General features: G+C 38.3%; 1 protein-coding gene across 1 annotated transcript in view; it reads right to left on the bottom strand.

The window, feature by feature from the left end:
- LOC113544831 (adhesion G protein-coupled receptor A1) overlaps positions 1-10389 on the bottom strand; it is a 180309-nt gene extending 169920 nt beyond the window's left edge. Inside the window, exon 1 of the mRNA XM_026943850.3 lies at positions 9757-10389. Coding sequence (XP_026799651.3) covers positions 9757-9980 — 224 coding nt within the window. The 5' untranslated portion in view covers positions 9981-10389. The remainder of the gene's footprint in view (positions 1-9756) is intronic.
- Between the last annotated feature and the right edge of the window lie 16522 nt (positions 10390-26911).

Here is a 26911-nt window from a genome sequence, read left to right on the forward strand (position 1 = left end):
GTCACCTCTGTAGTGACTGCTCTATAGTTTCTAATAGTCAGGGGATTTGGTCATAATACTTCACAACTCTAACTTCACAACTTCAACTCTACAAGAATAATTTAAATGGTAGCTAGATAAAAATAATTCTGTATTAAATCTTTATGAATTGCATGGAAGTAATAAAACTTCTCAGGTGTGACTCGAGGTCAAAGTTGGGGTGCAACTGGGGTAAACTTGTTTTTAGGTCACCGTCTTCCTCCAAATGTGGCCTTGTCCCTGAAAACAATGTGGTATTGTGACAGTTTTAATCTGAAGTCCAGGCATAGTGGGCTACAGTATTTCATTAGTTTTTTATCAAATTAAATTAGATACGTTAGATGTAGATAGATGTTAGAGGTAGGGCAGCATGGTAGAGCAGTGGGTAGCATAAAGTGGTGATAAAGTAATGACTGAAGATAAATGAATGTTTGAAGCAGGGAAAACACCAGGTTTTGACTTTCCCTCTCCAGGTTTTGACTTTGAAAACTCCGGGTTAGTGCTAAAACCTGTGTCCTAGATTAAACGCTCAGAGAAAGCCCATAGCTATTATTGTTCACCAGCATTCTAGAGAGCACTGCATAACACTGTCTGCTGGCCTCAGGTGATCTCCACACAGAGAGATAAGGCAGTGCTGATTACCATGACTTGAGTGCGTGAGACCTTGCCCTGGGCTAGCATATCATCTCTGGAACTGTAGACATAACACTTGAGATTATGTCACCACACTTCATATCATTCCATGATGTCTACTTTTACTGTCAGTTTGGATTATAGAAAGAGGGAGCGATAAACAGAGAGAATACAGAGAGAGAGGAAGAGACTTTGCTGGTGAATGGAATAGTTAACTCAGGGCATCTCTGGACCTGTCATTTCCTATTAGGAGCTGCAGAGCTGAGGTGCATGTTAACCAGCAGCCTTCATGCACTGCAGATCACTTGGTATCTGCCTGTAAAATTTTCATTCCTCAGTGGTGTGTCAGCTACAGGATACATGTCACACTCGAGGAGAAACAAGCCAAAAAAAAACTGTAAATGAGACTGATGGAGGGAGAAAGTAGTGGAGAAGAACAAAATGGGCTAGGATTGAAAGGTTCAAAATGCTGGCATCTGAGGTGGCATGGTGGTGCAGCACATAGCATCGCCACCTCACAGCACCAGCAGCCCTATTTTCATCCTGAACTCAGGTTACTGTCTGTGTAGAGTTTCTCCAATGTCTCCTCCAGGTTCTTCTGTTTCCTCCTACCTCCTAAAACCATGTGGATTAGTGGAATGGTTGCTCTAATTTGCCCCTAGGTGTGAATGGGTGTGTGTATGGTGGCCTGTGATGGACTGGCATCCCAGTGCTCCAGATCCACCACAACCTTGAACAAGACAATGTAATGAATTGGAGGAATGGGGATATAAGCACAAGCTTAATTTTTATTAAAATTCCAATTTTATGACCAAAAACAGGCAGAAGGTCAAATGGAGGGAAACAATGGAAAAATAACACTCATGGTAAAACCTTGCAGTGTGTGTGTGTGTGTGTGTGTGTGTGTGTGTGTGTGTGTGTGTGTGTGAATGAGCAGCTTAAATAGTGACTGGGAGAAAACAGGAAACAGGTGTGCTCGAAATCAGGTGAGGGTAAGCATTGTAATGTCCGAGTGGGATTCTGATCAGGACAAAAAAGTGGTGACTCCACAGAAACAGATAAAGTGGTTACTGAGATCAATGAATGAATGAATGAATGAATGAATGAAAAATCCTAGAATCTATTTTTCCAACAAGTCCACTGATTAGATTTCAAACAGCTCCTTTCAGATGTTCTCGTAATCAGGACTGCAAGAGGGGAAGGACTAATGCTGATTGGCAGAAATAATGCTGTAGCTTGAATGCTGTGATTAGTGCCAATAAATGAATGGTCAAAGAACTGGCAGACTAAACCGACCATGTTCATACCAGAACCAAGGTTAGTTCAATATTTAAATGTTCAAGCAGTGAAAATTTATAGAATACATTAGCACCTCTGAGAACATCAGGGATTTGAAAATGACACATCATTTTCTTTTGAAAACCACCGGCTTTGGGAAATGTTGGAGCTCTGATGAGCTCTGTGGTTCTCAGACCCTTTCATCTTACTAATGTGGTTTACTAAAAGAGGCTGAATGATCCCGCTTAAGGTTCAACAGCCTTACTGGTGGCATGTTTATTGTGCCAGTAGAAAACCACAGATTCATTCCATGTCTGTGAACTAATTCAAAACAAATCAGAACTAATAAAAAGCAGTGAATTCCCCAAGTTAGTCATCTTCCCTTAAACTGCAACATCATTTCCAGATATGTGACTGCCACAGTCTGAAAAAAAGTTTCAGAAATCCAAAAGGCAGCTGCTCAATCTCAAACCCGAGGAAACTAAAACACGACCTCACTCGCACTGTCAGTTATGGAAGTGAGGTGTGGGTCCATGCACGGAAAATACCAGAGTGTGGACAGATCCTTTCCACAAGAAGTCTGTCCTCATCCGTGTGCCAAGCAGTAGCCCTATACAGGCTCTCTCTCTCTCTCTCTCTCTCTCTCTCTCTCTCTCTCTCTCTCTTGCTGTAACTGATCCTAGTGCCAGAGCAGCTGTCAGTAAGCATTCACACTCCTCCTGTCCTCAGCAGTAGCAATGCTGCACTACATTTGGCCTCATGTCACACACAGTTAAGACCAATTCAGAGCTCAGCCTTTTTCCACCGCTCAGATGAGGCACCGCTACATCAGCACTACAGTCCTCTAGACAAGCAAAAAACATGGATGGACCCTACATAGTAGCGCTAGCTTGAAATCAAATCATGATTGCTAGCATTAATTTTATCAGAGCACCACTACTATGAGACTGCTTATTGAGAAAGTGATAGTGTTGCCACCTTACAGCTCCAGGGTCCCTGGTTCAATCCTGAGCTCGGGTTACTGTCTATGTAGAGTTTCGCATGTACTTCCTGTGTCTGTGTGGATTTCCTCTGGGTTCTCCAGGTTCCTTCAATCTCCCAAAAACATGCCAGAAGGTGTAGTGGCTACACTAAATTGCCTCTAGATACGAGTGAATGTGTGTGCATTGTGCCCTGCGATGAGCTGGCATCCAATCTACCGTGTATTTCCACCTCATATCCAGTGTGTTCTCCCCGGGCTCTATCTCCACCACAGCCCTGACCAGGATAAAGCAGTTACTGAAGATGAATGAATGAGTTAATTAATTAATGAAGGAGTTAATTCATTCATTCATTCATTCAATAATATTTCCTTTATTTAATCATTTTCAGTTTAATTATACAAACAGAATGTTGCCATATCACCTGATATGTGTGATCACCTGTTTCCTCTGGGTTCTCTGGATTCCTCCTACCTCAAAAAAAAAAACATGCCAATTGGTGGATTGGTGATAGGTGGAGTGGTAAATTTCCCCTAGGTGTGAATGTGGGTATGCATGTGCATGGTGCTGTGCAGTGGACTGACTGGAGTCCCATTCAGGGTGTATTACAGCCTCATGGCCAGTGTTCCTGGAACAGACTCCGGATCTAATGTGATCCAGATCAGGAAAAAGCAGTTACTGAAGATAAATGACTAAATGAATGGATAATGACTATTACCATATCAACAAAAATAGAATATCAAGAAACTAATGAACTGCACACATATAACTTATGTGTGACTGCAATAACTTACAATAACTGGTACATAATTGTAACATATATAGATCTTCAGCTTTGAACAGAATGTTGAGTAATATACTGTGCACATGAAAAGAAAGCCAGAATATCCAGAGAGACCTGAATAATAAATCAACAGTATTCGAGGAATGTGTGAATAATACAAGAGCATCCACCAAAGAAAAAATAATTGGGCAGCTATTTGTCCAAAGCAGAACTGACACATGTCTCTGCCAGCACAGTACTGCAGCTTCTGCTGAAATAAACATGTAAGAACAGGAGCCAATTAACAATAACGAAGGTGATCCAAAAAAAAAGGGTGCACAACCATAATATTTCCACATAAATTCTTGTACGCGTGTGTTCTACAAGCACTCCAGATGAACATTCACAACTGGCAGCAGTGTTACGCTTTCCTGTCACATCAATCTCAGTTCAAAAAGTTAGCATGCTTGTCTTTCTTTGGAAGAATGCACAAGGACACCGGCAGTGAAAGACTGTTGTTAATTTCGAGCTTGAAAATGTATCATGTATCAGGGATTTTTCCAAATTTCAATTCATGTCTATCGATAGAATTAAATAAATCCAAATAAAACACATTGCTGTGGTATTTCTAAACTCTTCACTGCAGTCTGCGTATGAATTCACACTCTGCCAGTAAACAAATTAAACAAGTGGGGAGGTCTATTCTGTCATTTCATAATGTTAGTCAAGAGAAAGCCAAATTAAAAGTTGCTTCTATAATATAATTACTGTAATTACTGATTATAGCTCATAGTGATTCAATAAATATGGCTATGAATTATTGTTATGAATTATTATGGTTATGAGTTATTAGCTAATATTAGAAGATAGTCCAGAATGTAATTATGTCAGCTTCAGAGAAAATACAGGCCGCAGTATAAACATGCAGAAAGCTCAGACACAATACATATTAACTGACATTGGCTGAAGAATATTGTTTACTGTGAAAATTCCACAGACGATAATGATTTAATTACAATTGCAGTCCTCCAAAATAGATGTCAACGAGATGTTAAATGTGTATCACGACCTGTCCAATCTCCTTCCACTGTGAACCAAATGAGTAAATATCCCTGTGACTCTTCAATATACCAAATGCAAACACGATCCCACAACATTCACTGTAACCAAGCATGTCTTCATTTTAATAGTCATTCCAATAATTCAATCTTCACCAATAAATCAAATGAGATTGCCTCTTCAGTCTGTTGCTCTTACAAAAGGGGGGCATCCTGCTCCAAGCACTCAGAGGAGTAATAATGCCAGCACGCTAACGAGATAAAGCAGGACCCCAGGGTCTAAGGGCAATAAATGTGAAAATGAAGGAGACAAAAGGGAGGCATTAGTACACAGCCAGAGGAGTGAACAGTCCAGTCAGCTTACCTCTGGCCATATGCACACTTCCCTCTCTAAGGTGTTTATTTTTTCAGTGTGGGGAAACAAAAGTGAGACGAGGGTGGCCACTTCAGTTTGATAAAAGGTCACATTTCCTAGTGCAGGAACAAGGCTTCCTGGCCAGCAAGGACCAAAACATAGGATCAAGTTTCCAGCCAAAAGTCAAGTACATACACATTGGTATGAAAAATATACATAAAAGCTACATCTTAACAGCAGGACAGTTTATAAGAGGTAAAGGAACTTTAAATGACATCTGGTAATACCTGTTTAAAACTAAATACCAGGAGTGGTAAAATGAATAAAAAATTAATTAAAAATAAAGGTCAGTTTTTTGGCATTCACACTGTCTTATTTACTGCTAACAAATGGCTTAAACTGGATTCTTTTTTCATTTTCTGGAACTAAGAACAACAGCACCACCAATTGTCATAGTAGAAATACACAGAATGGTATGAAGTAGCTGATGAAGCTGGGGCTGATTTCTTTCCAGCCCAGACAACAGATTTACATAGTCTATCTTTGACAGTTGTGTAATATACTTACATTTGCTGAAACACCCCTAGATTTCATGTGCATTGAGGATAACGTATTTGATGTATTTAATTTAATGCATTTAATCTGCAACCTCCAGCCATGTCATCAGTAGTGATAGAGAAGGTGCAAAGCAGTGAAATACGATAAGAACTGTAAAAAAAAAATAAAAAAACAAACAAAAATAAAAAACATGCAGAAGGTCGATTACTTTCTTGATCATCAGTGATGTTGTAGTACAAACTAGAAGCAAATGGACTAAGCACACTGTCCAAACAAAGTACAAATTACATGAAGGAACAAAAGAGATAACCATAATGGTTAATAACAAGCGCAGCTTTTAATGTCTCGTTGTGCTGCTTTAGAATTTATCTGCAGCACAGAATTATGTAGGATACAATACAAAAACGATCTTCAAGTTGAAACTATTTCAGATGTCACAGCTAGTGAAACATGAGCGAAATTACGCCAAACCAGTCTGAAAAGCTGCAGTCTTTCATATCCAGTAGGCCTGATTTTATACTCTTGGGAAAAATAATGCCTGTCACCTCATACTAAAGCCTTTCTTTACACTCACCCTAAATTTGCAAACCACATGAGAATGTGGTAATCAGATAAATGAGCAGCTTTTAGTAGTACACTGCTACTAAAATGCGTGCACCCTGGCCATTAGTGAGCAAGCCCTCAGCATGGGGGCATGAAAACAGTCGAGACCACTACAGTCAGCATTTATAGGTGGAGCACTAATGATATCTGGCTCCCTAGTGAACGTTCTTAGTCAGGTATCAGGTAGTGTGTTTGCAACAAACTGACATCCAAGCACTACGGAAGTGTCATGACTTACATCAGGACTATATCAGTAACTTCACCATATCGGTATATTCACAACATCATTCATTCAATCATCTTCAGTAACTGTTTTATCCTGGTCAGGGTCACAGTGGATCTAAAGCCTATCCTAGGAACACTGGGTGTGAACAAAGAATGCATCCTGGGTGATTCCAGCCCATCACCAGGCACACACACTTCACACACCTAGGGGCAATATAGTGTAGCAAATCCTCCTAGTCACATGTTTGTTGGAGGAAACCATAGAACTCAGAAGAAACCCACAAGGACACATGTAAACACATGAAACTCCACACAGACAGTAACCATAGCTCAGGATCGAACCCAAGACCCTGAAGCTGAAGTGAGGCAGCAATGCTACCCACTGCACCACCTTCACTCTACCATGTGCTGTTATTTATGGAAAGTGAACGTCTATAATTTCCCATGAAGGGTGTGTTCCTGCCTCGCGCCCAGTGTTCCCGGGATAGGTTCCAGATTCACCCTGACCAGGATAAAGCGGTTACTGAAGATGAAGGAATTTATACTATAATAACACTATTACTTTAAGTACATGGTTCACTGTAATTTAAATTGCTTTATAATGGATGTCAGATATTCCCAAAGTGTTCAGTAGGAAATTAGAAATGATCATTTAACCAAATTTCTGCTCACCTTCTGTTGCACCTGTCATTGATTAGTATACCTCAATACAAACGCACAGTACATTACACACACTAGCCCAGGAGCCTGGGATGAGGAGACTGGGTGCCTGGGCTGTCAGTTTTTTTTATTCATCATTGCCCAGCACACAGGTAACAGGTGTCAGTGGAATGTTGTTATGACAGTCACCTGCTGTCGATATGATACTCACTTGCATTGTTTCTCCCTTCCATAAGTGGTGGGAAAAAACTCTGCTTTTTGTTTGTTTTTTTGCATTTTGTTGGATTTTTCATTTGTTGTGTCTTTGAACTTTCTATGTGGTTCTTATATATATTTATTTATATAAAATATCTATTACTCTATTATTTACACACACATAGATATTTTTGGTGGTATGATGCACCTTGATGCTGTAATTGTAGCTTGCTCCTTGTTTCCAAATACAGTCGCCTGCTCTACTCCAGACATCAACCAAGACATCAATTAAGCATTCACACAGCTGATGGGCTAGCTAATTCATTTAGGATTTGTTACCCCCCTGCCATATTAATGTTGATTCTGAATGAACATTAGCATCAGAAAAAGGAGTTGTAATGTAACAATTACATTCCATTTTTCCAGATAAATTAATCAACTAATTGTGATTGTGTTACAGCAAAAAGATAAATCATACACAATACAGTTCAATAATGCCAATGTAGTTACCCTGAGGAAAATCACTGCTGCAAATTAAAATTTCACAATAACCCACTCTGCAGGAAATCTACTAACTAAGCAGGAGATCAGCCATAAGGCATATGCAATACTGTACCCATGGAGGAATAGCTTTTCTGTTTATGTTGATAGGAGTCCATTCAGAGGTGTTAGTTTAACATGTCCTGTAATGTTCTCACAGGATTTATTCCTGTAGTGTCTCACTGCAGTAGCTTCGGTTTGACTATTGTGCAGTCAATAGAAAAGAGAAATTAATTGCTAAGTAATGAGCCTTTTAAATAATTCATTGCTAGATTTATTTGACAGAGAAATGATGAAGGAAGGATGAATTATTTTATGTCCCTACAATGTCTATGCACTAAATTCCACTGTGATTTAAAGGTGTAATGTACATTAAAACCAAAATAGTACAAAAGATAAAATATCAGAGTAAAGAGAAAGTGAAACTGCTACACTGAGCTCGAAAAACACTTTCTAACCAATAATTCTAACCAGTATATAAAATGGAGCTGAAAGAAAGAAAGAAAGAAAGAAAGAAAGGAAGAAAGCTCCTTTACATTTTCTACTGCAGTAAGTTTCCAATCATCTTATCAATCAGGAGATAATATTTTTAGTTACTGCTGCTTACTGCCTGCATTGTACGCACTGATTATAACTGCCAGCATCTGTATGTCCACTGAAGTGAGCAATTTGACAATATTATATTGAATATAGCATGGCATTATATCATTATAGAATGGCAAATTATATCAGTTTATTTTTCTAACATATACAAAGGTATGATCAGTAGTTTTATAATACTGACCAACTCCATGGTTACTCAGAGCAACAAGTAATCGCCTGGAGGTTAAAAAAAAAATCCTTCTAACAGATGATTCATTTTACCTCCATTCCTGTAATATATACAATCATCACAGTGAAATGTATGTATTTATGTTTTTGTTTATTGTTGGGTTTTTTATATCATTATTATTTGCCCTACTATTATTATCTGCTGGTACCTTGTTAGCAAACCTAAATATTGTGGTCATTGTCATGCATTTGTTAAACTGTTTGAAGCAGTGCTTCTCAAAGTGGGGTCCAGGCACTCCCAGGGGTCGTGAAGTACAGCCAGGGGTCAGTTATTAATTTTATTACTTTTTACTTTTGTTACAGTGGTGGAAATTACAACCCAACATTATCAAAGCTATTATATTCATTGTTGAGGTCTTATAGTTATCAGTCTATTTACAGTGAGAAGAAAGAAGAGGAAAATGTTTTGCAGCCTTTATATCTTGCACCTGATTTATTTTTACGTAACCTTTACACATACATTTTTTAACATAAGGAAAAAAGTATTCAGACATTATCACTTTCATTTTTGTAAACCATATGTTTTCTTTATGCTTATTAATACATACCTTTTGTTCATATTTATAACTACAAAGTCAGAAGACATCCTGTGTTAATTTGTGGATATATGGATATATGGACTGGAAGTATATTAAATAACAAAAGCAAAAGTGTCTAAATATTTATTTCCCCTCACGGTAACTGGCCCGTTGAACTGACCAGGTTTAATCCAACCCTCAATAACAGGTAGGCCTATAAATGATGTCAAATTGGACCTAAAGTTTTCTGTGAATTTAAATTTCAGGAATTACAATGCTCTATAGCTTCAGTAAAGAGCCAAAAAATATTGTATACATTTGAATAATAAGCCTAATATGGATTATGTTATAAGATAAATGTGGGTTGATGGGGTGTGTGGAATTTATTTTACAGTTAAAGGAGTTTCAATAAAGTTTGAGAAGCCCTGGTTTAAAGGATTATGATATTTCAGCCACTCCTACACAAACCCATGCATGCATCCATCCATCCATCCTTTCACTCATCCAGCCAACCCTCCCGTGTTGCTCTCAGTGGACTCACAGTGAGGTGGTGGTGGTGAGCAGCGCGCGAGGCTCGAGCGTGTCCGTCAGATCCGCATCATCACAAGCCACCGTGACGCGCGCGCTGCGCCGGTTCAGCGCCCCAGAGCGCTCTGCTGCACACTCACAGCTCTCCACGGTGAGGTCGGGACAGTGTCTCCTGCTCCCAGCACTCATCCTCCACAACGCGGCCAGCGCAAGAACCACGCTCACTACTTTCATCATGGGGCGAAAACGCGCGTCGCAGTGTTTTTTAGGTTATTTCTCCCCAGCCTGGGAGGTTGTAACGAACCATCTCACGCGTAAATCACATAAAATGCACTTTAGGTGACCGTGCACGGAGGACACTTGGCTTTCCAATTCCTAAACATCTCCAAAAAACATTGCGCGTAAACTGTAAATGACGTGCATGTCCTCGAGATGTCACTTACGACTTGGCAAAAGTTGCTCGCGCCTCCCTCGATTAATAAACTTGTGAAAAACTTTGCTCGGTGTCTCAGAGTTCAGTGTGCAGATGTTGCTCCAATGCACATCTGTACGAGATCCGATCCGATTTCAGCCTGGTGTGTTGGGTTAAGTTTACGCTCCAGTCAACAGGTGATCGGAGTGAAAGATGCGGCGGCTGCACGCGCTTTCTGTCCCGAGTGAGCACTCGGCATGATAACAAGCTCCTCCCACAAAGACCATAAACGGAAGTGCCGCGCATTCCTATTGGCTCCAAATTGACCACGGGATTCAAATACGCTCTGCCAGCCAAAAGGAGGCGTGTGATCTACATCCCAAATCTCTCATTGTCATTAGGGTGGTCCACTCAGTGGCTTTTATATTTAACCTTTAAATTGTTTACTTTACCTTTAAGCTCATTTGCATTGACGTATGATTCATAATTCATAATCCATAAGTGGAAAAGCACCACTGTTGTCTCTTTTGAATTTCTTTTTTCCTTGGGGGAAAATAGCTTTTAGGACAATGAAGGAATTTCGATGTTGAATTCTATCATAAAAGTAAGATTCATTCCTTCATTCAGTTTCAGTAACTGCTTTATCATGGTCAGGGTTGCGCTGGATCCTGAGCCTACCCCGGGAACACTGACCAGAGGCATGGACACACACTGAATGGGACACCGGTCCATCACAGAGACATGCACACACATTCACACACTCTCTCTCACATCTAGCACCAATTTAGAGTAGCCAGTCCACGTACTGGTATGTTTTTCAGAGATGGGAGGAAACCGGAGAACCCAGGAGAAACCCACACAGACATTCTACACCACTGTGCCACATCTCCTTTTTCTTTTTTTATTGTTATTTTTTACAATTACATTTTTCATATTCTTTGAAATAGAAAAAGTACGACTAATCAACAGCAAAACAGTTCCACCTCCAACCATTCAAAATCTGAATAATTGTAATTGTAATAATAATAATAAACACAACTGTCAGCTTCTGGTGTAATTTATCTGCATTATCTATCTTTGTTTACTTTCTTGTAGTGTATTTTAAACCATAATTTTAACTGTCACTCTATATGATGACTGCATTGTTTCAGCTTAATACAATCAATACACTTTTGCTGACACTATTTGTGATTCAAAGGAAAATTATGTTTTGTGATTATCTAGTGTCTGAGTTTCTGATAATGAGTGCCAAGCTTAATCTCTTGACATTTACTGACGTGATTATTTGAAATGTAAACTCACATTTCCAGTTCTTAGATATAGAATTGTAGGGCAGCTGAATCATGCAAAAACTTATTAGATAATAAGTGAAGTGAAGTGGCTTGTGGCCAAGTATGGTGACCCATACTAGGAATTTGTGCTCTGCATTTAACCCAGTGCACACACACAGTAGTGAACACGCAGCCTTTTTTGCTGCGGCGCCCGGGGAGCAGTTGGGCGTCCGTGGTATTGAAGGTGGAAGAGAGCACTGGTCATTCACTCCCACCTACAATCCCTGCCGGACCTGAGACTCGAACCCACGACCTTCAGGTTCACCTTCAGGTTGCAAGTCCGACTCGCTATCCATTATGCTACAGCTGCTTGGTTTATTCTCTATTCTCTATGACCGATAGTAATTGCAATATGTTGAATCAGCCAGCGTGTTAGTGAAAAGTGTTTTTAATAATTTAAGGAACACTGTGCTGGGTAATGCAACTGAGAATATTAATAGATAAATAATATCTATTATTAAAGATAGACTTATACTTGAGATGCAACAGTTATGGTGAACTCCTTTTTGGGGGGTGGGGCTGCAGTGGGGTGGATGTACATTGTTTTGCAATGTGATGTCTGTATGATTTCCAGTTTTGAAGAACTTGCGAACCTACTGTGTAGTATATTCTTCTCTTCAAATGAAACAGCTGTCCTCAAAGACTATTTATTTCTTCTAAACTGTATTTACTGTACACACTATTTATTTCAGTTGCATTTTAGTGTAGTATTCAGCCTGTGAGTTGGACGTAGTGCGGTGTAGCTGTAGCTGTGTGTTTTAACCACAGCTACACGATGTTGAATGTATGTGATTACGAGAGCTAATATAATATGATAGATAGAGACAGCAGCTTTAACAGCTGGTTTAGCTCCAAAAGCTATAGAGGGAAAAGAGCTTCCCCTGAGTGTACAGAGCGTGTATGGTGTACACTCACAGAGAGAAAGCAAAAAAAAGAGAGGGAGAGATCATGAAGGGCAGAGTAACCTCCGACCTGCAAATTTTCCATCCTTCTCTGCATGACAACCAACAAATGAAATGATCTATTTGTGGAAAAAATTCCTGACAAACATTCTCACTCTACTTCGCCTTTCTCTTCTTTTCACACTAGACTTCTTTTTAGGAGCAAAGTCCAAAAGCATGCATTAGGCTTTGCGTTCCTTTCACATTTTGTCGCTCCCCTGGCTGCCCAGGGTGGTTGTTTACACAGATGTACGTTCATCTCTCCAGCTTTGGAAGTCCAACGAGGGAATCATCCCACCTTCCCGTCTGAGGCAGAGTTGGAAAGATGCGTACAGCTCACATCATCGTCTGGAATGATGAATCATTACACTGAGAGGAGACAGGGAGATGTTGTTGGATCTGGGCCACCAGTGTTCACTCAGCTATCAGCTCTTCACTAATGAGAACCAGAATCTTCATCGCTCCCTAATGTGTTGCAAGTGTTGAGTTTTGTTTCAGTGCGTTTGTAAGTTTGATTAACTTGACACATCAACAAACGGCTATGCGACCCAAAGTTACAAAAACATTTTCAGACTTTAAGAAGAAAATCAAATGATACATTTGAGCTTTTGAGATATAAAATATGTTTGCGAACATACAAGAGAGCCAAATACTTGAGCAATGCTAATTGCATACAGTTTTTCATCTAAGCATGAAGAAGGTAATGGTAGGGAAGGAAATGGTTTTGACCAAAATAATACAATGAAATATAGAGCGTTTTATTTTAAATCACTTGTCTGGTGGGATGCAATTATGGAAAAATAACACACATTTCACGTTATTAAGTGAACATGTGATCGCATTTGAAAAACATGTGAAAGTGCCTTTCACCATGTTATGGTTTGAAATTGTACATGTGAACTCAAGTAAACACACTGATATCATGTGAACAATACATGAAGACATGAAAAAGAATTATTAGTGTGAGAAAACCATGTGATAAATAAAACCTAACACATGAAAAATTATCATATGAAAAACAAATAAAGTATGTGAAAAATCACACATGAACAATAAAACCACATGCTCCAGATTTTAAAATTGAGTAATGTTTTTTCCAAAAAAAGTCACAAGAAAATAAAACTACATGCACTATATATTAAAAGACCTACACATGTGAAATATGTGTAAAACATAACATGGCATATTTAAAACAGATAAATTTCACATCATATGATAAATTTCAATCATGTGATAATTCACTATTTAGCTCCTTTTATTAGCTCCTTGTCACTAAATATTTAGGCAAATTTATGAAGGGTAAAGTGCATTTAGTCCTAATTATTATGGACAAATAAATGCACTAGGGGTGTAATGCAATGCCAGTACTTGTATCTGTACTTTTATCTATTTATTGCTCCAAATATCCATATCTGTATCTGGATTTAAATCTGAAGTGGCCATGGCCTAAACTATGAACTAGAGAACCAGGATGAAACCCAGACATGGAAAGAACATGCACAGAAACACCACACAGTCAGTAACCCAAGCTCAGGATCGAACCAGGAATCTTTTTTAAATGTACTACTACCAGTTCTTAATTGGTCTCAACTAGGGATATGCACTGGAATGTTTTAAAATCTTGCTCAGAGCTATTATTTTTGTTTGTACCGGTCAGCGATTTTTTTTTAATGAATTTAGGTGATTCTACTTCCCAAAATATAAACAAACAAGTAACCTAATTTAAATCACCACAAACCTGACCAGGCAGTTACTATGGATGAATAAAGGAACTATACAAATGCAAGCATGCAATGCAAATGTATCATGCAGCGCTGCACATTTGTGTTCTTTGTCCTGAGAATTTCATATCTGAGTGCTCGCTCTCTCCCGCATGAAAGTTCACTTTAGTATTAACCAGATGCCCTGTGAAACTTTCTGGCAAGCTTTCTAAAAAGCACTGCTCCTATTCGTGTCTGTATTTGTATCTGTTTAGAACACATTCCGTTCATTTTGAATAATGTTGAATATCCTGTTACTTTCTTACTACTGCAGCATTTTGGAGCATTATCATTTCAAGATCAGTGATAAAATACACCATAAGCAGTCACTTATCACTCAGGTATGATTTCTAGGTTCTCCACATGGATAGTCTGTTCACCAAATGATACCCTAAAAATGACAGTAAAGATGAGCAGAATCTCACTTGATACAGGCAGAGGCCTATGCGATAAAAGGACTTTTGATAGGTTTGGTCCCACACATAATGACTGTCTAATCTTCCTCCAGCAGGAGGAACTCTGATAGCATAAAACACTGGGGACTAGAAACATGTGCAGCAGAGAGACTCTGGCTCACACCCTGACAAGTACACACACATGAGCAGATGCACAAGAGAGCACATGGAAGCAAATCTGTCAGTTCTTAGAACATCATCAAAATATCTAAGGACCATAAATGAAACATTAGACAAAATACAGAGGCTCCAACAGGTCACAGTCTTATAATAAATTTAGACTTGCAACAGTGAAGAAACATTAAACAGACTTTTACAGTGTTGCTTTGAGTGACATAATTATTTTATTCATGGGCAGCAGGTAGCTGCAGCAGCAGCAGGTAGCTCAACCCCCTTCAAATTCACTGAGTGAGAATAAAAATAGTTTCAAGTACTCTAGTCATGTAATTACCTTATAGGCTGCTAAAGGTAGAACATTAATTCTCAAACCTGAATGTTGAATTCTCAAATCTGATTGTTCAGAAGGTGTTGATTAATTTTCCATAACGTCACTAGTTTATAGAAATGCACTCATACTAATAGGTTATTGTTTCTATAGTAACAGCTCATTCACAGGGACTTATACAGCAGATGCTCCACATAATATTAGTCTAATATTAACAACCAAATATTGTTATTTATCAAATAAAAACATACAATTATTGATATGGGGAAGCTTTCTGTAAGGAGACAGTTATTTAAGACTCGTGGAAAGAGTCTTCAGAGTCAGTGCTTTGTAACAGTTAGAGGTAAAGCTGTTCATGTAGGTGTTCCACAACAGGAAATTCTTCACAACAATACTTTTGAACATGCTGTTATAGAAAAATAATCAACTTCAAGCTGGTAACTCCGCATCACACTCTGTCATGGATTATTTTCCTATAACAGCACACCCTGTTGTGTTTTATTCCTTACATAATTAAAGTCTTTGAGAGAAGGATTTCTGTTTTTACATATTTTATTTTATGTGTGTAAACATGAAAAACTGTGAATATAATGAGAGTGCAATATTTGAGGACAATGTTCTAATAACCAGCAGCTTACCCATATGTAGCATGTCCCCTGTGCACTGTTGTCCTCCAAAATGTGTTCTCAGTAAGTTTACATAATTCTGTAAGTTTACAATAATGTGTGCCAGATTTTTATTTTGAAGATCAGTTGACATTTGTGTGTTTTTTCTAACAATATTGTTATGGAACATATGATTTGAAGCTGTCCTGATCCAAGTGTGAACCCAAGGAGTGCTACAAATTCTTAATGCGAACTAAAGCCTCATTAAGGCTTGTCTTTATTCACGAGAGGTTTAAACTCAATGAATACAGCCTTGACAGAAACTGTCGTGTAGCTGAATGAAAACTGACCCATCCCTGCTGTCTGGGGAGCAATGTCTTATCATGAGATTATACTTTTACACCACAGTTAAAGGAAAACTCTTGGAGAGATCTCAGTTTATGGGTTATGGTTACTGTATATATTACAAATGGCTCCCCTGTCAGTCAGAATGACACTAGAAAACTACAGGCATATGTTAATAGAAGTCAGCATTTGCATTTGTCCTGTCATCACAGCTGGAAGTCTGAAAGAATATAATTAGCCTGCTGTGCCTGGGAAGGATGGCTTGCCATTCTTCCTGTTGAAAAGTTAGCATCAGTATATATAGGAATGTGATTAATGCTCTACTCCACACATCCTCAGCTGCCCTGTGACGCTGAAGTTTTCAGTGTTTTGATGTTTCTTAAAACCTGGGAATGTGTTACTGTCAGATCTGCTAATTATTGTGTAGAGTATGGGAAACCCAAGCACAATGTGTCCCATAAAAGCCCCAGCAGTATTCCAGCCTGCAATAAGAAGCCCCAAATGTGAGAACAGATTCTAGGAACACTTTGTAAAAATTTGTTTCCCTGTCTATAACAATATGCTGCCTGACTTATCATTAGAAACACTCACACTCATATATTTTCCTTATCATGACAAGCTCTCTCATACCTTCAGATTCTTTCAGGGTATTATTGAATCATCTAATTCTTTCACTCCCACTTTTTCTTCCCTGCTTGTATATACTCTCTATCGTTTTTCTCATGTGAAAATTCTAGTGTGTCCTTCACACACATACACACAGCTGTGTAGCTGCTACTCCTGTGGCCTGGAATTATGATAGGAACACTGCACTACTGTTGTCTCTTGTGAGTTGAGAAGAGTGTATTATCATGATTCCTTAACTGCAACAGATTGAAAGTCACTGTCCAAATCCATTAAGCTACGTACTAATGTCCATATAGTACATTTGGGATGAATACTGTTCCTTACTTCTTTGACAGATATAAAGCCTGTTGCAGTGAACTGAATGATAAGTTATTGTCCAAGGATTTACTACTGTATGAAACAGTGAGATCTTTGTCCTAATATAGCATACAGCATAATAAAACATCCCCTTCAGACCTCTGACCTGAGAAACTCAGAGCCTCAGCAATGGCGCTCTCATCAACCCCTGTACAGCACTGTCGGATCTGAGCAATATAATTGGTGGTTGTTCTCTGGGGTGAATCAGGCTGCCCAGGATCAGGAACCCTCTGGGAATGAGACTGCATACCGTGTCAGACAGTTACAGGCAGGGACAGGAACAGCAGACCTTTAGTCCTCATCTCTATTAAAAGGGCAAGCTCAGAGATGACACGGTGAGAGCCAGTTATCACACAAATTCATGGCTTTCATGCAAACATCCTTCAATCTTCCCATTCCTCCTTTCTATGCCCACCTATAGACAAAACCACTATTGATACAAGCACATTTTGTTCAATGTATTATTCAGCATGTTTCCTATCTTCCCGTCCTCGCATATAATATCATCTGTACTTTGAGGAGTGAATTTCTGAGTCTTTTTTTCCCTGAAAGACATGAGAGTTGTTCAGAAAGTCCTTCATCTGGTAAAGGAGGTCTGATTTGATTCAAGTCACTCAGCTCCAATATGGAACAATGACAGAGGATGGGGTTTTATATTTCAGAATTGGTGTAATGCAATCTTTTTCTGCATTATCTTATCTGTATCTGTGCCTCCGTATATTGTTATCTGTATTCTGATTTAGACTGAAAGTGGGCTTGGCTAAATTGATCAACACTAGAAAAGCCCAGCGGTAGCACGATTTGTGAATTCTGGCCTATATCAGCTACATCACTTGTTTATACTTGTTCACACACACACACACACACACACACACACCACACACACACACACACACACACACACACACACACACATATATATATATATATATATATATATATATATATATATATATATATATATATATATATATATATATATATATATATATATATTTCCCCCCAAAAAAACCCTAACAAACTAGTAGCCCAGCTTAAACCACCAAAACCATGACCAGGCAGTTACTAAGGAATGAATGAATATTGTAAACATATTGCACAGGAACTCACTTTAAGAAATGTGCTTGTCCTGCAAGCTTCCTATCTGCTCTCTCACTTGCATTAAATTAAAAACTTCCTGCTCACGCAATTTTTTTTGTGTCCCCGCTTTCAAAAAAAAAAAAAGAAAACAAAAGAAAATGAATACTACACCTCCTATTCATATCCGTTATTGTATCTGTTTAGAACACATTGTCTGTTCATTCTGTATAATGTATTCATATTCAGTTACATCCCTGCTTATAATGTCTTGTAAAAGCAGACTGTCATTGCAAGATTTGAGTGAGTGATAAGGCAAAAACTTTGCAACAAGTTTGTAGGAAAATTATAAATGTCAAGGTTATAGCTGCATGTGAGGCAAGCATTCACACCTGTTATCATAACGTCATTTATATGAAATTGAACTAAATCTGACATCACTTTTGCTTGCTCAAATTTGGACACAGCTCCGAGTCAGAAAGACATGGCCATTATGCTTATCCTGCATTTTAGTCCCTCTCATGTCTCAAATACAAAGTGTTTTCTAAATCATCTATCTCCATAGGCTCATAATCTTCTCTTCCAAATGCTTCCAAGCTCAGCTGCTATGTCCCACTGCTTTCCTTCCTTCTGTTCCTCCTGCTTTGCACCACCACACACGCAGCTGCTACTGGTGGCGCTTCCAGAACTTTTTTAATTGGTTGTAAACCACAGCACTGGCTTGTATGGAAGCTGAGACCTTCAAAATGTTCCACTGTATTGCCACAGTAAAAGAGAATGAGCCGGCCACGGAGCGAGAACACAGGATCCCACAATGCTGCCACAGCTACAGTAACCTCAGAGCTCCTGAGGTCACTCACACACGAAAACACACACACACACAGCTGTTTCTGCTGGGAGAAAAAGGCTTGGAGGCAGAAGAGAGGAACACTATAATCTTTTAAATGAGGGGAAAAAAGAGAAAAAGAAAATAAAATCAAGTCAGGGTGTGGAAGGAATTGGAAAATAGACTCTTGAGTGTGTGCAGTAACAAAGCCAAACTACACAATGAGACAGCAGTGAGGACTCACTCCCTCTGCCTATTCAAAATCACTGTGTATTTGAGACCCTCTGTCTGTGTGTGTGTTTGTTCTGGAGAACCTTGACACTGAAGACTCACGTGCTATAACAAAAGAGAACAGAAACCAGCAGAGAGATCAGTACAAAGGTGTTGTGGTGTGTTTGAGGGTGCATACATGATATACACACTCCGGCCGGGGACAGGACCACCTATGCAATGCACCTGTGCTAACATAACCTGATTCCCTGTAGCACCCCATGGCCTCTTATTGTGCTGCTATTTGCACTAATACACAAACATTTCTAGCATTCTTTAGCAAACATGAAATCCTATAGATTGCTCAATAAATGCTGAATTCTAAGTTCATAAGTTAATGACTGTTTATGCCTTTAATGTCACTTACACCACAGCATTGTTGAAATCCCTATTCTAATTGGTCAAACGATGTTGATTATTTTAAACTTGTTGATTAAAATAGCTCTGACAATAGTTTGGCTGCAAGGCTAATCACAGGTTTATATTAATATACTCGTTCTAATATATTATAATTTTTATAGTAACAACTTACACATGGACTTGTACTGTATGGCATATGCTTTACATTACCAGACTAAAGATCATAGTGGAGCAAGAGAAGAGCATTTGTCCCCTCATCAGGAGATTGAGAGTTTGAATCCCGACAATGCGGAGGTGTAGCATCAGGTGTAGCATACTCTCTCCACTGTCAATCACTGCCAATCATGGACCTCTGTCAGCTCATGTATGTGGAAGAGGGTAGATAGCACTCGGAGGAAGCAGTGTTAGCCTCCACTCTCCCTCGTTGGTAGCTGTTGTATGATAGGAGGGAGCTGCCTGGTGGGTGGGAATTGGCAAGTGACCAAATTGGGGAGAAAATGGTGGTAAGAGGGTGTAAGCTGTAAATAGTTACACTGGGCATATAGTAAACATTGAGTGCTTAACTTCACTGTACAAAACTAGCTATTTGAGTAGAACATAAATGTTTAGATGCACTTACCTCTTTCTGGTTCATCTTCTATTTTTTTTTTTATTCCACTCCACAGCTCTTCTCTTCTCTTCTCTTCTCTTCTCTTATCTTCTCTTCTCTTCTCTTCTCTTCTCTTCTCGTCTCTTCTCTTCCCTTCTCTTCTCTTTGCGATTATGGTGTGAGTGTGGCAGAAGACTGTGATTGGCTAAATGGTGAGTTTGACCACTCTGAAAGCATTTATGTTTCCCTGGGAATCTTTACCTTTGACCTAATTTACATAAAATCTGTATTTTTGATATTTTAATTTTCGGGATTTGTATTTAGGGTTCTGAATTTTTAAAATCTGTATTTTTAAAATCTTACCCCTCGGAAGACTAAAGAAAAATTAAAATGTTAATGTATTAAATACACCACAGAAAGAAAAAAAAATACATTTGATTTAATGTGATGTGTATATAATTCAAATATATGAAATTCATATTCAAATACTTTTGTCAGCTTCCGAAGTCCATATGAATGCCCCCCAGAGTGTTTTATTCCTCACTTATTTGTTAATGTCTTTGCTACATAGAAATATCTCTAGATGAAGAGCTGGTTGCCAATTTGTTCCACAAGCTATCAACAGCAGCATACATTTTTCTTATCATGACAAGCTGTCTTATATCTGTAATTTCTTTCAGAGGATCATAAAGATAATTGATTCTTTCTGTTCCACTAAATTGGCATCAGCGATTGCTCAATTGAGCAATTCAGTGCAGGAGAAGAGAATCTGAAATAAGCAAAGCAAGCAAAAGACTCTGTATTTTTTCTTCTGCAGGGCTCATTATTTATTATAGTTTATGCTATCAGCTTTAGCAAGCTGTAGTTTTGTAATACAACAGTTGAGCAGACAAATTAAAAATTATTTCTGAGCAGACCATTTAAACATTTTCACAGCCGTAGCTTGACATTTGTTTGGCTTTATCCCAAACCTGGCACTATGTTAAAATAGTATGCCACTAGAGCCACATTTGACATTGTTATGATAGTGCCAAAGGGGCACAGAACTACATTACCCATCAGCCCTAGCACATCACATGTTTTCTATCACTTGCACCTGTGTCTGATTTCACCCTGATTACCACCAATATATAAGTTCCTGTGGTTCAGCACCTGATTGTCAAGCTTCTGTTGTTGTCATATTTGTGTGTTGTTGTGTGGTCCATGGTCCTGTTTATTGTTTGTATGTTTTTGCATGCTAATATCAGGTAGCCTTTGATGCAATCTGATACATCATGAGAATTTTAATGCAATTTCAATTACATATAAAATGGTTAGGATTCAAATATTAACTATCAGGTAATGTTCACATGAAACATCAGAATGGGGAACATATACGATCTCAGTGAATTTGACTGTTGCGTGGCTGTTGGTCCCAGATGAGCTGGTTTGAGTGTTTCAGAAACTACTGATCTCCTGGGTTTTTCCATACACAGTAGTCTCAATAGTTTACACAGAATATTGCAAAAAAAAAAAAAAAACGTGATGAGCGGTAGTTCTGCAGGTGAAAACACCTTGTTGATAAGAGAGGGCAGAGGAGAATGGGCAGACTGGTACAAGCTGACAGGAACGCTATGGTAACTCAAATAACTACTCTTTACAACTATTTCTTTACAAGAAAAGCAGAACCTTGAGGCAGATGGGCTACAACTGCAAAAGACCACATCAGGTTCTGCTCCTGTCAGCCAAGTACAGGAATCTGAGGCTACAATCAGCTAAATGGACACCTGAAGTTTTAAAAAAATATCAGTGTTTTTTTTTTTTGTTTGCTTTGCATACCATTCTGTGTAAACTCTAGAGACTGCATGAAAATGTCAGTAGATCAGCAGTGTCTGAAAAACACAAATCAGTCCTTCTGGCACCAACAACCAAAGTCAAATTTTTTTCATCATTTTGATGTTTGAATATTAACTGAAGCTCTTGACCTGTATCTGCATGATTTTATGCATTGTGTTGCTGCCACATGATTGGCTGATTTGATAATTTCATGAATGTGCAAGTGGACAGTGAGTGTATAAGAGGTGAAGAGCCTTACCTTACAATTTTCTGTAGAAATATCTTTAAATATACTAAATTACTTGAATGCACTGATATGTGTATGTTTATGACCGTAACTGTTTCGATGTAGTCCATGTCAAAACAGGCATTCAGTCAAATAGCTTAAAGAGCAGCAGTGGTTGCAGCTGGATAGCTCCGACTGGACTCTAGTGGCCTCTAACTCATTCTGTCAATAAACTAGGGTTAGCACTGTCGCTCACTCTGGGTTAACTGAGTCATAATTGCAGGCTGAAGTTACGGCGAGGCAGCGGTGTAAGAACCTGCCAGTTCACTGGCAGTGAGGAGGAAGGCTGCAGCTGAATCAACACTCGGGAGTAACCTTAGTCCACACACACACACACACACACACATACACACGTGGTGTGACGCAAATGGTTTTCAGCTAACTGCAGCATATATATAGAGGAGACAGGGAGAGAGGTAATATGTCCATTCTTCGTACTGAGTGTTCCTGAGCTCTGGGGCTTTTGCAATATTTTTACCATAACCAAAACCAAACCCAGATCAAGCCTATAACATTGTGTTTACTAAGATAGTCAAAGCAATTACATTATTTTTGAGCTAAGTATATTTTTATCTGTTCCAGCAGTTGAGAACTGAACGTTTTTCTGTACCAGCAGAGGAGAAAAGTGTATCCATCACTCTGCTCTTCCTCTCTCTCAATGGCCCAAATCACATTTTGTGCACTGTTTCTGGTCCTTATGATGCACTACTAGAGTTAAAAATACTGCCTCCTTCTCCTAGTTCTGTTTTTTTTAACCCTCCTTCCATTTCTCTTTCCTTTCCCGTTATGGCTGAAATGGCCTGGCAAGCTGCCAAACAAAGCACAGAGCCTCATTCTGCAGACTTTTACGCATCCCCTGAGGCCTGTGTCCAGAGCCATGGTGCCATATTTCCTGTAGGGAAAACACTGCTGGTCAGGTAAAGCAGTAGTCCTCAATTCCAAACCCAGGGACCCCATGTACTGCACATTTTTGTGCCTCTTCTTCTTTGATGCATGAGATGACTGAAGTGTTCGATCAGTAAAAAGAGTTGTGGGACATTTTGCAGTACGTACAGTCCCAAGGTTCTGAGAAATACAGAGATGACATGGAAGTACAATACTGCAAAAGTGGGCAATGGTGTCATGAATGACTTCTGAAATATGCCTAAAATCTCTATCATACAACTCTATATGTTTATATGCACTGGATGTGGTGTTTTTATGCAGTTTGTAAGTGACTTTCTATACACAAAGTCTATGTACCCTATGTCCAACTAATGCACAGTTAAAGGTTTTGTTACCCTTTTACACAGTTTTCCAAACGAGAAAGAATGTCAGATTATGAGATTTACCATGGGATTCATCAGTGAGGACAAAGATCTTTAGCAAGTTGTAACAAAAGTTTTAAACATGTGATTTTATTGGATGACGGCCAGCTGACTTATCTATTCACTATGTTAAGATAGGCTGAAGCAGGGGTGACATAATTCCCCATCTGCATTTGTATTTCTCTGAATTTGGGATTAATCTGGAACAGAAGCGCAAAGAAGGACTTCTTGCCAACACACTGAACTATCATTTCAACACACTGTAATCAATATAATGAGCATGAATTCCTCAGGCTGTAACATATTAGGCTACATTTGAAAAGATGATTGTTTCAGTTGGGTTGATAATAAAGGCTTCTCGGTAGATAAGGGTACTTTATCTTTCTCACACTGAACAGATCTTGGCTGTAAATTTAAAACCTTTCTTCGCAAATACTTTCTGTAACTTCTCTTTCTCTATGTTTCAGTCTTCATGTTTTTCTTCACCTTCATCTGATGACCTGTTGAAATAAGCTCGATAAGATTAACTTGATGGGAAAAAAGCTTTGAATGTATCATGAAGATCTGCTCACTCAAGTGTGTAAGTGTGTATTATCCGGTTGTCAGCTCTTGATTACTTACAGTATGTATAGACTTGAATTCCTGGTGATACAATATTGTCTAGATCTACAGAACTAACATTGTGGAATGAAGGTCATCTGCCATTTTTGTTTTTCTAGCAAATCACAGCCAGATTGAGCAAGCTTAAAAATTATATGGGAATTTAATCTAATATTTATGTGTATTTGGTAGTCAGAGCCCAAGGTATACAACTGCTAACAACCACATTGTTTAAGATATGTGGTAGATCATTTCCATGCTAGTCTTTGCTTTAATGCTTTAATTTTTTTAGATGTAAATCACATTGAACTGGCTTGTAATGCACATACTCTCACTCATTCATGTTTAGCAGGCTGAAGATTTTTCACAAGGGGGAGCTATTGGCACTTTAGTATAGAGAGCTGCACTGCAATACCATGGATTTTTGTGGATATCCACAGGAATGGGGAAACAATTAAAAACAAAATTTGTGGTACAAGAGACAGGGATGAACTTGTACAGTATTCCCATGGAGATGGTAATAAAATGAATGCTAACACTGCAGTAATGGTAGAAATGATGAGCATGTGGCAGTGACTAAGGCGTAGGAGTGTGCAGGGATGAAGCGGGTGATGGTGTCGGGGTACTAGTGGTTTGGAACAGGGATGATCAGGGGTCATGAATGTTTCATGGTGCTTTGTATTAATGACACAGTGTGTCCTTGTTATTTTTACTGTCATATTAATGAATTTACTGCACCTAAACTGAACAGACTCAACTAAATTCTTCGCAAGCCAGCACAGCTTTCCACAGGGGTCTTTTTTTCTAGTGATTTTTGAATTTTGAATGAACAGTCTTTGAAGGACAATTTTAAGCAGCAGTTCCAGGTATAAATCAAATTATGTTTTTGTTCGTATTTTGTTACACTTGATATGTAAAACTCTTACAATCAGTGTGGTTACAGTGTAAATATTATTAGCAATTATATGACAATGCTGTTAAATTTCTTTAATTTGTTTGTTCAGAATGTGTTGATTAATTTCATGTAACAGTATTGCGCTCAGTGTAGTTCTTTGTGCAAGGCAAATCATAGGTTTATATTAATACGCTTGTTCTAATACATTTTTTTCTATAATAATAATTTTTCTATAATATTCTAATAAGCAGATTTATAAAAATGTATTATATAAAAATAATAATCATCATCATTGGCATGGTAAAGCTTTCTGTAAGGGAATTTTATTTTATTTTGTTTATTTTACATTTATGGTAGGTGTCTCCAATGTCAGCTCTTTGTCAGTCAGTGGTAAAGTTAAATCTTTACATTTTCTCTACTTGGTAACAATGCATATTTTTTCTGTCTTATTAACTTCAAGAGAAAATGAGGAATCTACCATTTATAGCTGCTAACAAAAGTGATAAGAGGAACTAACTTGCTTCATGGATGTTCCACAATATTGAATGTAGCTACAAACTTCTTTAATTAATAAAAAGTCTTAATAGTTGTCAAAAATGCTGTGGTAAGAGAAATTGAACACTTCAGAATGTGCTGTTATTGCAAAAATAAAAAAAAAAATTTAAAAATCACAACTTTTTTGCTGATTATTTTCCTGTAACAGCATCTACCATGATGTTACATTCCCTACTCAGATGGGAATGTGAATTGTAAATAGTCTTATCTTTAAATGTGCTTTACACAGACAAAGTGGAACAGTATGTAGGCTATGTGGGGTTCAAGGTTAATGATATTTCTGAATACCACGTTGAATGGTTAACCAATCATTCAAGCTTAAATGAGTAGCTGCAAAGAAATTAATCAGGAGAAGTAACTCTTTTTTGCATGAGTGTTAGACTATTGGGATAGAAGCTCCTAATGAAACATAAGTGATGAAAACCAGTGCAACCAACCACACATACCAAAATAACATTTTCCTGGTAACCAGATGTCCTTATGGAATAAGGCACCTGCCTAACTCCCTCGCAAAGGCCTGAACAGCACTGGTGTGTTCATCTCCTGAAATACATTTGTGACTTGAGCTGTTACACCCACTAGAAATACACACTAAAAATACCAAATGCACTACTCATGCTCTCTTTTTTTTTGGTTTTATGCATTTAATGGGGATCTATGCTGTTAATACATTATGTCCAAGATGAGAGCCACTAATGCAGACACTTTCATAGCTAAATAAAACTCAGTCAAGATGATTTCCGGACAAATTGAAGAGGAAAATGAGTCTTGATCTATCTATTCAATAAAGGTGGCTATAATGTTACAAAATATAAAACACTATCAGCGCTAAAAAGCTTAAGAAGGGATAAAAGAGAGACAGAAGCCAAGCAATAAAAGGAACAAAAGGGACGTATGGACTGTTATCACCAAATAATGAGAAGATATATTCATTTTATGGCTGTAATGTGAAATCGCTGCAAACCCAAGACAAAGTATGCACCTCTGCTCCTGTGCCTGAAATTGCTTCCTGGAAATGAAGACCTAACAAAGGCAAGACAGTAAAGCAGTGTTTTTAACCACATAAAATAAACGAATAGAAGTCTAAATAAGCAGTTAGGCAATGTGCCATGAGCTACATCAGACTTTGGAATATTATAGCGCTATTTATAAAATGGCAAAGACTAATCAGTGTGATTACCTACAATAAAATTAAGGTAAGCCCACCATGAATATAAAATCATCATGAGAATTATATAAACTCAATGTCTTCCATATAATGCACAACATTCCTTAAACACAGGACTTATTTTGATTTAAATCCAAAACAA

This window comes from Pangasianodon hypophthalmus, chromosome 3 (assembly GCF_027358585.1).
Source record: "Pangasianodon hypophthalmus isolate fPanHyp1 chromosome 3, fPanHyp1.pri, whole genome shotgun sequence".
NCBI lineage: Eukaryota > Metazoa > Chordata > Actinopteri > Siluriformes > Pangasiidae > Pangasianodon > Pangasianodon hypophthalmus.